Source organism: Oncorhynchus kisutch, linkage group LG29 (assembly GCF_002021735.2).
Source record: "Oncorhynchus kisutch isolate 150728-3 linkage group LG29, Okis_V2, whole genome shotgun sequence".
Lineage (NCBI taxonomy): Eukaryota > Metazoa > Chordata > Actinopteri > Salmoniformes > Salmonidae > Oncorhynchus > Oncorhynchus kisutch.
This window is the reverse complement of record NC_034202.2, coordinates 47274439-47286465: the sequence shown is the minus strand read 5'-3', so window position 1 is coordinate 47286465 and position 12027 is coordinate 47274439. Positions and strand designations below refer to the sequence as shown.

At 43.1% G+C, this 12027-nt stretch overlaps 1 protein-coding gene across 1 annotated transcript; it reads right to left on the bottom strand.

The window, feature by feature from the left end:
- Nucleotides 1-460: 460 nt before the first annotated feature.
- Nucleotides 461-11517, bottom strand: slc43a2a (solute carrier family 43 member 2a; the record flags this gene model as incomplete). Its single annotated transcript, XM_031809107.1, has 5 exons — nt 11213-11517; nt 9867-10124; nt 9435-9741; nt 6269-6324; nt 461-545 (listed from the first exon to the last, which is right to left on the bottom strand). Coding segments are annotated over exons 2-5 (608 nt in total), but the record flags the coding sequence as incomplete, so codon positions are not given.
- Between the last annotated feature and the right edge of the window lie 510 nt (nt 11518-12027).

Sequence of the window (12027 nt, the reverse complement as noted above, 5' to 3'; positions counted from 1 at the left end):
CATAATAGATTAATGATTAGTAATAAAGTCTTTCCAGTGCCATGTGTGAAGAGGCCAAATGACACAATGTTCTCTACACAGAGATTATGCAAAACACACAAACACACACGTCACTGACACACACTTTCTCTTTTGGATCATAAGGGAAAATGGTGAAATCACAAATAAATACAGAGAAATCTGACCTGAACACACTCTCACAGAGGCACATACCACACACACACACTCAGAGGCACGTACACACACACACACTCACAGAGGCACGTACACACACACACACACACACACACAGAGGCACGTACACACACACACACACACACACACAGAGGCACGTACACACACACAGAGGCACGTACACACACACACACACACACACACACACACACAGAGGCACGTACACACACACACACAGAGGCACGTACACACACACACACACACACACAGAGGCACGTACACACACTCTCTTACCGTGAGGGAGGTGAAGGTCATGCACATGCCTCCGAAGCCGTTGAACGTCAGAGCGATGAAGATGAGTACAGACAGCTCTGTGGAGGAAGGTGGAGAAAGTGTCAGATACACAAACACAACACTGTTTTTGGAACAACCAGAAACTAGTGGCAACATGACGAAGAGCAAAACCCCATGAAACATGTTATTTATTAAACAACGTTAAAATGAAGTGCTCGGTAACACCAACAACTCATGGCAACTGATCTGTCACCAACGTGAAGGAGAGAAAACAGGAACGTTGCTGGAGCATTGAAACACATCATCCTGAGACGTTTGAAAACATCACATGTGTGTTGTAACAGCACTTAATCACCTTGCCAGGAACTGGGAGCACAACAGGAAATGGTTGTTTTGACTTGTGTTTAGTGTAGATGAACATGCCTTCTCTTTAGGTGGTGTTTCCTCTCTACAGCCTCTAAACACTATGATGGTGTTTACCCCTCTCTACAGCCTCTAAACACTATGATGGTGTTTCCTCTCTCTACAGCCTCTAAACACTATGATGGTGTTTCCTCTCTCTACAGCCTCTAAACACTATGATGGTGTTTCCTCTATAGCCTCTAAACACTATGATGGTGTTTCCTCTCCCTACAGCCTCTAAACACTATGATGGTGTTTCCTCTATAGCCTCTAAACACTATGATGGTGTTTCCTCTCTACAGCCTCTAAACACTATGATGGTGTTTCCTCTCTACAGCCTCTAAACACTATGATGGTGTTTCCTCTCTACAGCCTCTAAACACTATGATGGTGTTTCCTCTACAGCCTCTAAACACTATGATGGTGTTTCCTCTCTACAGCCTCTAAACACTATGATGGTGTTACCCCTCTCTACAGCCTCTAAACACTATGATGGTGTTTCCTCTCTACAGCCTCTAAACACTATGATGGTGTTTCCTCTCTACAGCCTCTAAACACTATGATGGTGTTTCCTCTCTACAGCCTCTAAACACTATGATGGTGTTTCCTCTCTACAGCCTCTAAACACTATGATGGTGTTTCCTCTCTACAGCCTCTAAACACTATGATGGTGTTTCCTCTCTACAGCCTCTAAACACTATGATGGTGTTTCCTCTACAGCCTCTAAACACTATGATGGTGTTTCCTCTACAGCCTCTAAACACTATGATGGTGTTTCCTCTCTACAGCCTCTAAACACTATGATGGTGTTACCCCTCTCTACAGCCTCTAAACACTATGATGGTGTTTCCTCTACAGCCTCTAAACACTATGATGGTGTTACCCCTCTCTACAGCCTCTAAACACTATGATGGTGTTTCCTCTACAGCCTTTTTTTTATTTATTTTTATTTCACCTTTATTTAACCAGGTAGGCTAGTTGAGAACACCTTTATTTAACCAGGTAGGCTAGTTGAGAACACCTTTATTTAACCAGGTAGGCTAGTTGAGAACACCTTTATTTAACCAGGTAGGCTAGTTGAGAACACCTTTATTTAACCAGGTAGGCTAGTTGAGAACAAGTTCTCATTTGCAACTGCGACCTGGCCAAGATAAAGCATAGCAGTGTGAGCAGACAACAAAGAGTTACACATGGAGTAAACAATTAACAAGTCAATAACACAGTAGAAAACAAAGGGGGCGTCTATATACAATGTGTGCAAAAGGCATGAGGAGGTAGGCGAATAATTACAATTTTGCAGATTAACACGAGTGATGAATGATCAGATGGTCATGTACAGGTAGAGATATTGGTGTGCAAAAGAGCAGAAAAGTAAATAAATAAAAACAGTATGGGGATGAGGTAGGTGAAAAAGGGTGGGCTATTTACCAATAGACTATGTACAGCTGCAGCGATCGGTTAGCTGCTCAGATAGCTGATGTTTGAAGTTGGTGAGGGAGATAAAAGTCTCCAACTTCAGCGATTTTTGCAATTCGTTCCAGTCACAGGCAGCAGAGTACTGGAACGAAAGGCGGCCAAATGAGGTGTTGGCTTTAGGGATGATCAGTGAGATACACCTGCTGGAGCGCGTGCTACGGATGGGTGTTGCCATCGTGACCAGTGAGCTGAGATAAGGCGGAGCTTTACCTAGCATGGACTTGTAGATGACCTGGAGCCAGTGGGTCTGGCGACGATAATGTAGCGAGGGCCAGCCGACTAGAGCATACAAGTCGCAGTGGTGGGTGGTATAAGGTGCTTTAGTGACAAAACGGATGGCACTGTGATAGACTGCATCCAGTTTGCTGAGTAGAGTGTTGGAAGCCATTTTGTAGATGACATCGCCGAAGTCGAGGATCGGTAGGATAGTCAGTTTTACTAGGGTAAGCTTGGCGGCGTGAGTGAAGGAGGCTTTGTTGCGGAATAGAAAGCAGACTCTTGATTTGATTTTCGATTGGAGATGTTTGATATGAGTCTGGAAGGAGAGTTTGCAGTCTAGCCAGACACCTAGGTACTTATAGACGTCCACATATTCTAGGTCGGAACCATCCAGGGTGGTGATGCTATTCGGGCATGCGGGTGCAGGCAGCGACCGGTTGAAAAGCATGCATTTGGTTTTACTAGCGTTTAAGAGCAGTTGGAGGCCACGGAAGTAGTGTTGTATGGCATTGAAGCTTGTTTGGAGGTTAGATAGCACAGTGTCCAAAGACGGGCCGAAAGTATATAGAATGGTGTCGTCTGCGTAGAGGTGGATCAGGGAATCGCCCGCAGCAAGAGCAACATCATTGATATACACAGAGAAAAGAGTCGGCCCGAGAATTGAACCCTGTGGCACCCCCATAGAGACTGCCAGAGGACCGGACAGCATGCCCTCCGATTTGACACACTGAACTCTGTCTGCAAAGTAATTGGTGAACCAGGCAAGGCAGTCATCCGAAAAACCGAGGCTCCTGAGTCTGCCGATAAGAATATGGTGATTGACAGAGTCGAAAGCCTTGGCAAGGTCGATGAAGACGGCTGCACAGTACTGTCTTTTATCGATGGCGGTTATGATATCGTTGAGTACCTTGAGTGTGGCTGAGGTGCACCCATGACCGGCTCGGAAACCAGATTGCACAGCGGAGAAGGTACGGTGGGATTCGAGATGGTCAGTGACCTGTTTGTTGTGACCTGTTTGTTGACTCTAAACACTATGATGGTGTTTCCTCTCTACAGCCTCTAAACACTATGATGGTGTTTCCTCTCTACAGCCTCTAAACACTATGATGGTGTTTCCTCTACAGGCTCTAAACACTATGATGGTGTTTCCTCTCTACAGCCTCTAAACACTATGATGGTGTTTCCTCTCTACAGCCTCTAAACACTATGATGGTGTTTCCTCTCTACAGCCTCTAAACACTATGATGGTGTTACCTCTCTCTACAGCCTCTAAACACTATGATGGTGTTTCCTCTACAGCCTCTAAACACTATGATGGTGTTTCCTCTACATCCTCTAAACACTATGATGGTGTTACCCCTCTCTACAGCCTCTAAACACTATGATGGTGTTACCCCTCTCTACAGCCTCTAAACACCATGATGGTGTTTCCTCTCTATAGCCTCTAAACACTATGATGGTGTTTCCTCTACAGCCTCTAAACACTATGATGGTGTTTCCTCTATAGCCTCTAAACACTATGATGGTGTTTCCTCTACAGGCTCTAAACACTATAATGGTGTTTCCTCTCTACAGCCTCTAAACACTATGATGGTGTTTCCTGTCTAGTGGAGAATTAGATCCTTTCTTCTAGATTAGGATTGTAATGTTTAACATTGACTTATGTCCGGTGCCTTCAGAAAGTATTCAGACCCCTGGACTTATTGTTACGTTACAGCCTTTTTTCTAAAATGGATTAAATAGTTGCTTTTTCTCATCAATCTACACACAATACCCCATATTGACAAAGCAAAAACAGGTTTTTGTACATTTTGGCCAATAAAAAAAGACGACATCTGAAATATAATTTACCTATGTCTTGACCCATTACTCAGTACTTTGTTGAAGCACCTTCGGCACTGATTACAGCCTCCAGTCTTCTTGGGTATGACTTGGCTGTGTGTTTAGGGTATTCTATAACTTCTTGGATATAGGGGGCCCGTTTTAAGCGCAATATTTTGTCATGAAAAGATGCTCGACTATGCATATAATTGACAGCTTTGGAAAGAAAACACTCTGACGTTTCCAAAACTGCAAAGATATTATCTGTGAGTGCCACAGAACTCATGCTACAGGCGAAACCAAGATGAAACTTCAACCAGGAAATGGGCAGATTTTTTGAAGCTCTGTTTTCCATTGTCTCCTTATATGGCTGTGAATGCGCCGGGAATGAGCCTGCCCTTTCTATCGTTTCTCCAAGGTGTCTGCAGCATTGTGACGTATTTGTAGGCATATCATTGGAAGATTGGCCATAAGAGACTACATTTACCAGGGGTCCGCCCGGTGTCCTTTGTCTAAATTGGTGTGTAATCTACAAGCTGCACGCAGTAATCCAGTGATTGAGAGGAGAGAGGAGGCTTTCAACGAACGATATATCATGAAGAGATATGTGAAAAACACCTTGAGGATTGATTCTAAACAACGTTTACCATATTTCAGTCGATATTATGGAGTTAATTTGGAAAAAAGTTCTGCGTTTTGAAGACTGAATTTTCTGGTTTTTTTGGTAGCCAAACGTGACGCACCAAACGGAGCAATTTCTCCTAAACAAATTATCTTTCAGGAAAAACTGAGCATTTGCTATCTAACTAATAGTCTCCTCATTGAAAACATCTGAAGTTCTTCAAAGGTAATGATTTTATTTGAATGATTTTCTGTTTTTTGTGAAAATGTTGCCTGCTAATAATAACGCTAAATGCTACGCTAGGTGCGCTAGCTGTTACACAAATGCTTGTTTTGCTATGGTTGAGAAGCATATTTAGAAAATCTAAGATGACAGTGTTGTTAACAAAAGGCTAAGCTTGAGAGCTAGCATATTAATTTCATTTCATTTGCGATTTTCATGAATAGTTAACGTTGTGTTATGCTAATGAGCTGCGGGGATAATTACACTCCTGGATACAGGTTTTTTTCGTACCTAAACGTGACGCACCAAACGGAGCGATTTCTCCTAAACAAATAATCTTTCAGGAAAAACTGAGCATTTGCTATCTAACTGAGAGTCTCCTCATTGAAAACATCTGAAGTTCTTCAAAGGTAATGATTTTATTTGAATGATTTTCTGGTTTTTGTGAAAATGTTGCCTGCTAATGCTAACGCTAAATGCTAAGCTAGCTGCGCTAGCTGTTACACAAATGCTTGTTTTGCTATGGTTGAGAAGCATATTTTGAAAATCTGAGATGACAGTGTTGTTAACAAAAGGCTAAGCTTGAGAGCTAGCATATTCATTTAATTTAATTTGCGATTTTCATGAATAGTTAACGTTGCGTTATGGTAATGAGCTTGAGGCTGTATTCACAATCCCGGATCCGGGATGGCTCGACGCAAGAAGTTAAAAGATGTTGGTAATTGAATAGTTTTTTTTTTTTTTTTGTTCATTTCATTTCACCCCCAGAATAATTATTTATACTGTGATGGAGTGTGTAAAATTCCAATGAAATGTACCATTTTACTGCCCAAGAAGTTGGGCCTGCCCTCCAGGACACCTTACAGTACGACACCAAGATAATCAAGGACCGCAGCCAAGATAGCCTGTTCTACCCACAGACCATCAGGCTGCTGAATAGCTACCACTAGTAAGCTACCTACACATGGGCACTGTAACCTGCTATTATATCATGTGACCAATACACTGTAATCTAATCAACATATTACAGCTACTCACCATCAGGATTGTATGCACCGTAGGAGATGAGGAGACAGGAAAAGGAGAAACAGGCACTGGAATACACAGACAACACATCAAAACATTACACAATACATGAATATATTACACAATACATGAATATTAATATGTTACACAATTCATTATACACTACATTAGACAATTCATTATACACTACATTAGACAATTCATTATACACTACATTAGACAATTCATTATACACTACATTAGACAATTCATTATACACTATATTAGACAATTCATTATACAATACATTAGACAATTCATTACACACTACATTAGACAATTCATTATACACTACATTAGACAATTCATTAGACAATTCATCATACACTACATTAGACAATTCATCAATACATTGGAGAATTCATCAATAGATTACACAATTCAATACATTGGACCAGTTGTTCCCAAACCCCCAGGGGTACGCGCAATGCCGTCGGGGGTATGCCAAATACAAATGTGATTCCCATAAAAAATATTTTAAAAATGAAACCATCTGGTGTTCAGCGAAATAACAACACAATGTCAAATACAGGGAGCCTAGTTAAATAATTAACATCCAATCACATTAACCGGTACTCATCCAATCACATTAAATCGGTACTCTGAGGGAATTACACTAACGGTCTATATGTAGCCAAACGTTACTCTCTGAGGGAATTACACTAACGGTCGTGATTGTAGCCAAACATTACTCTGAGGGAATTACACTAACGGTCTGTATATAGCTAAACGTTACTCTGAGGGAATTACACTAACGGTCTGTATGTAGCCAAACGTTACTCTGAGGGAATCCCACTAATGGTCTGTATGTAGCCAAACGTTACTCTGAGGGAATTACACTAACGGTCTGTATGTAGCCAAACGTTACTCTCTGAGGGAATTACACTACCGTATGTAGCCAAACGTTACTCTCTGAGGGAATTACACTAACGGTCTGTATGTAGCCAAACGTTATTCTCTGAGGGAATTACACTAACGGTCTGTATGTAGCCAAACGTTACTCTGAGGGAATCCCACTAACGGTCTGTATGTAGCCAAACGTTACTCTCTGAGGGAATCCCACTAACGGTCTGTATGTAGCCAAACGTTACTCTGAGGGAATCCCACTAACGGTCTGTATGTAGCCAAACGTTACTCTCTGAGGGAATCCCACTAACGGTCTGTATGTAGCCAAACATTACTCTCTGAGGAAAACCTTCCCTCTTGGACATTTAGAAACATTTTGTTCTTAACTGACTTGCCTAGTTAAATATAGGTTACATTAAAAGCAACAGATACCATTCAGAAGGGTCTTCTATGGTAAGTGGCTAGGACAATCAAGACCCATACTATTGTGGAGGACTTCATTCTTCCTGCTGCCGCGGATATGGATGGGACAATGCTGGGGGGAAAGGCCCAAAAACTATGCAGATAATGCTTTCGAACAACACTATTTCACAACACATCAGTAACATGGCAGGAGATGTTCTGAAACAATTACTGCTTCGCATACAAGCCAGTGAATTCTATGCGTTACAGCTGGATGAGTCAACAGACATGGCGGGCCTGGCACAGCTCCTGGTATTTGTCCGTTACGTTTATGGGGGGGGGGTCAATTAAGGAAGACATCCTCTTCTGGACAACAGGAGAGGATCTTTTTTAAGTACTGGACAGCTTTGTGACATCAAATGGACTACGGTGTTCAAGATGTGTTGGTGTCTGTACTGATGGAGCAAAAGCCATGACAGGGAGACGTAGTGGAGTGGTAACGTGCGTGCAAGCAGTTGCTCCCGACTCCACGTGGGTACACTGCAGCATCCACCGTGAGGCTCTTGGGTCCACTGCAGCATCCTCCTAGAGGCTCTTGGGTACACTGCAGCATCCACCTAGAGGCTCTTGGGTACAGTGCAGCATCCACCGAGAGGCTCTTGTGTACACTGCAGCATCCACAGAGAGGCTCTTGGGTACACTGCAGCATCCACCTAGAAGCTCTTGGGTACACTGCAGCATCCACCGAGAGGCTCTTGGGTACACTGCAGCATCCACAGAGAGGCTCTTGCTGCCAAGGGAATGCCTGACAGCTTGAAAGACATTTTGACACTACAGTGAAAATGGTTAACTTCATTAAAGCAAGGCCCCTGAACTCTCGTGTATTTTCTGCACTATGCAATGACATGGGCAGGGACCATGTAACGCTTCTACAACATACAGAAGTGCGCTGGTTATCAAGGGGCAAAGAATTGACACATTTTTTTAAATTGAGAGACGAGCTTAAAGTTCTTAACTGACCATAATTTTCACTTGACTGATGACGAGTTTCTCACACGACTGGCCAATCTGGGTGATGTTTTTTTCTCGGCAGAATGATTTTAATGTAATAATCACAGGGACTCTCTGCAACTATATTCAATATTTTTGTGTGCAAATTAACTCAAGCTTACGGACAATGTCAAATGTGATATAGCGAAGCACCTGCGTGAGCTGGATGCGCAATTCCGCAGGTACTTTCCTGAAACGGACAACACAAACAACTGGATTCCCTTTCATGCCCTGCCTCCAGTCCACTTACCGATATCTGAACAAGAGAGCCTCATCAAAATTACAAGTGGTTCTGTGAAAACTTTATTTTATTAGAAGCAACTGCCCGATTTTTGGATTGGGCTGCACCCAGAGTATCCTGCCTTGGCAAATCACGCTGTTAAGACACTGATGCCCTTCGCAACTACGTACCTATGTGAGAGTGGAATCTCGGCCCTCACTAGCATGAAAACTAAATAGAGGCACAGACTGTGTGGGAAATGATTTAAGACAATTCATCAATACACTAGCCAATACATTACCCTATTCATCAATACATTAGACAAGTAATCAATACATTAGACAAGTAATACATACATACATTAGACAATGCATTAGACAATTCATCAATACATTAGACAAGTAATCAATACACTAGACAATACATCAGCACACTAGACAATACATCAGCACACTAGACAATACATCAGCACACTAGACAATACATTAGACAATACAAATCGTGCAAATCAGACCATCAGACCAACAGACCAACTACACACACACACCCAACCAACTGAACTGAACTGTTCAGACTGAGACTATACACACAGACACATCCCTCCCTCTCACCCTCTCCTACCTGCCCAGTAGTCGTAGGTTTCGTGGGCCGTATTTGTCCATGACGATGCCCAGCGGCAGAGTGATGGCTGAGAGGAGAAATGATCCCACGGTGAAGGCCAGGTTCAACATCTCATCCTGGTCCTTACAGATGAGCCAGCCGTTCATCCTCATGGGTCCGTAATGGTCCTGGGGAGCCAGAGGCCTCATCTCTACTCCATCCCCCAGCCCCACCACACCCTCCTCCTCTGAGTAGTAATCACTGTATTCATCATTGACCCCTGGTGGAGGGTGGGGGACAGACAGGTTGGGGGAGGAGGTGTGGTTACCTAGAGAGAAGACATGTGTCAGTAAAGGAATCTTAAAAGGGGATGTGTCAGTAAAGGAATCTTAAAAGGGGATGTGTCAGTAAAGAGTAGGTCAAAGAGAGGCCACATAAAGATGGTGGTCTTACCTTCTCCATTGCACATGTAGGAGTAGTAACCTTCAGACTTCAGCATGATGAGTAGTGATCCCCAGCCCAGCAGGACAGCTGAGAAAAACAGGTTCTCTATGATGGCTGTCAATGCCATCCACCATCGCCTGGCGAATGCTGTGGCCAGGGACGGAGCCATGACCAGACGAGGGGGTGGGGGGGGAGAAGAAGAAAATGTTCTAGACAGAATGTAGTGAGGCCCTCTGCCAGTATCTCTGGAGATCAGGGTTCACAGGTCTGTTGAAAACAGAGAGGTTATTTCAGCAGCTGTCCACTCTGGGTAGTGGTTGTATTGAATATAATATCATATGACCACAGTTACATTATTTACTGTTACTTTATATTGCTCAGGAACAGTCTGAATGTTGCTGATCACCATAGGAACCAACAACCCCACCCAACCAAATCTCATAACTCTTATGTGACCACGTGGTCCTTTGACCTTCAATGTGATTCCTATGCAACTCTCTCTTTGCTGGGTCCATGAGAGTCATTTCCTCCCCCACTCCCCCTCCCTGTTATTTCTCAACTTCTCCCACCTTCCCGCTATAGGACACATGGACGCGCACATACAACCGGGTGTAATTACCTAGGTAACAGTGTGACAGTGACACGTCTTAACTGAAATCTACTGGACCGGTGCGTGTTCTACCGGTGTCCAGCTACAACAGCAACGTTTCAGAGAAGGGCTGAAGGTGGCGGGGGAGTCAATTACGCGCTGGAGGCAATGACGGACTTCTGTTCCATACCTGGTGCGGAAACTGATGAATGACTAACCGGTCCGAACTGGACTTGCCTGCCGCCTCTCTCTCTCTCTCTCAACTCATTCTTAACACATTAGCGCAGCAAACAGACGCCAGATAAACAAACCGAGTTCATCTAATCATAACTCTGGAGCAAGAGACAAAACCACTTCAGAGAATAACGATAGGCCAAACCACTAGCTAATAATGGGTAGTTAATGGATACTGGATTCACCAGGTTTATAAAACAGGTGCGCAAACAATTTCTCCAATGTTGCCCAGATTATTCTATAGAATCCCTGCCTCTCCACATTACTGAATCCCAGAGGAATGAATGAATGGAATCACTGTTTTTTCACCGCGACACTAACATTATAGATCAACTGTAATGCTTATTCTTAACTTGGGAGAAATACATGTAACTCGAATTATAACATGAAAACAATAGACCTATTCTAACGACCATTAATTACAACATGAAAACCTATTGCAATCTATTTAGCACAGCACGTTTGTAATAAAAGTACCCTGGGTGAAGACAGGTATGACTCCATGTAGGCATATTCCAGATTCATTGCATACCTGTGAGTCCCACACAGACAGCCGAGACAGAAATTCAGAGTTTTTCAGAATTCTTCAATTCTTCTTCTTTTGATATGTTCCTCGGAGATATCAACCCTCCAGCTTTCTCTTTCTCTCTTTCTGTCTTTCTGTCTGTCTTTCTTTCTTTCTTTCTTTCTTTCTTTCTTTCTTTCTTTCTTTCTTTCTTTCTTTCTTTCTTTCTTTCTTTCAATAACCGACATCTGCACGGAGGAGCTTTTACACGCGCTCCTGTCTTCCTATTGGCTGCCGGAGGTGCCGCTGGAACACTGCTACAGCCAATCAGAGCACCCTCACAGTCGTCCACCGAGACAGAGAGAGAGAGAGAGAGAGAGAGAGAGAGAGAGGGAAGGAAGCAAGGAGGAAATAATATAGGCCTGTCCTACTGACAAAGATGGCGTTTTGATTAAGTGAGCTTTTGATTAAGATAGATTAAGTGATTTGGAACCAGATGTTAATAATATTAAAGTCATTTCATTTTATTTGTTCATCAGATTGGTTCCAGTTTAGTCAGCCCTGTACATCAGAATGGTTCCAGTTTAGTCAGCCCTGTACATCAGAATGGTTCCAGTTTAGTCAGCCCTGTACATCAGAATGGTTCCAGTTTAGTCAGCCCTGTACATCAGAATGGTTCCAGAATGGTTCCAAACAACAGTTCCCCACAAAACAACAGTTCCCCAAAAAACAACAGGTCCCTGCAAAACAACAGTTCCCCACAAAACAACAGTTCCCCACAAAACAACAGCTCCCCACAAAACAACAGCTCCCCACAAAACAACAGCTCCCCACAAAACAAC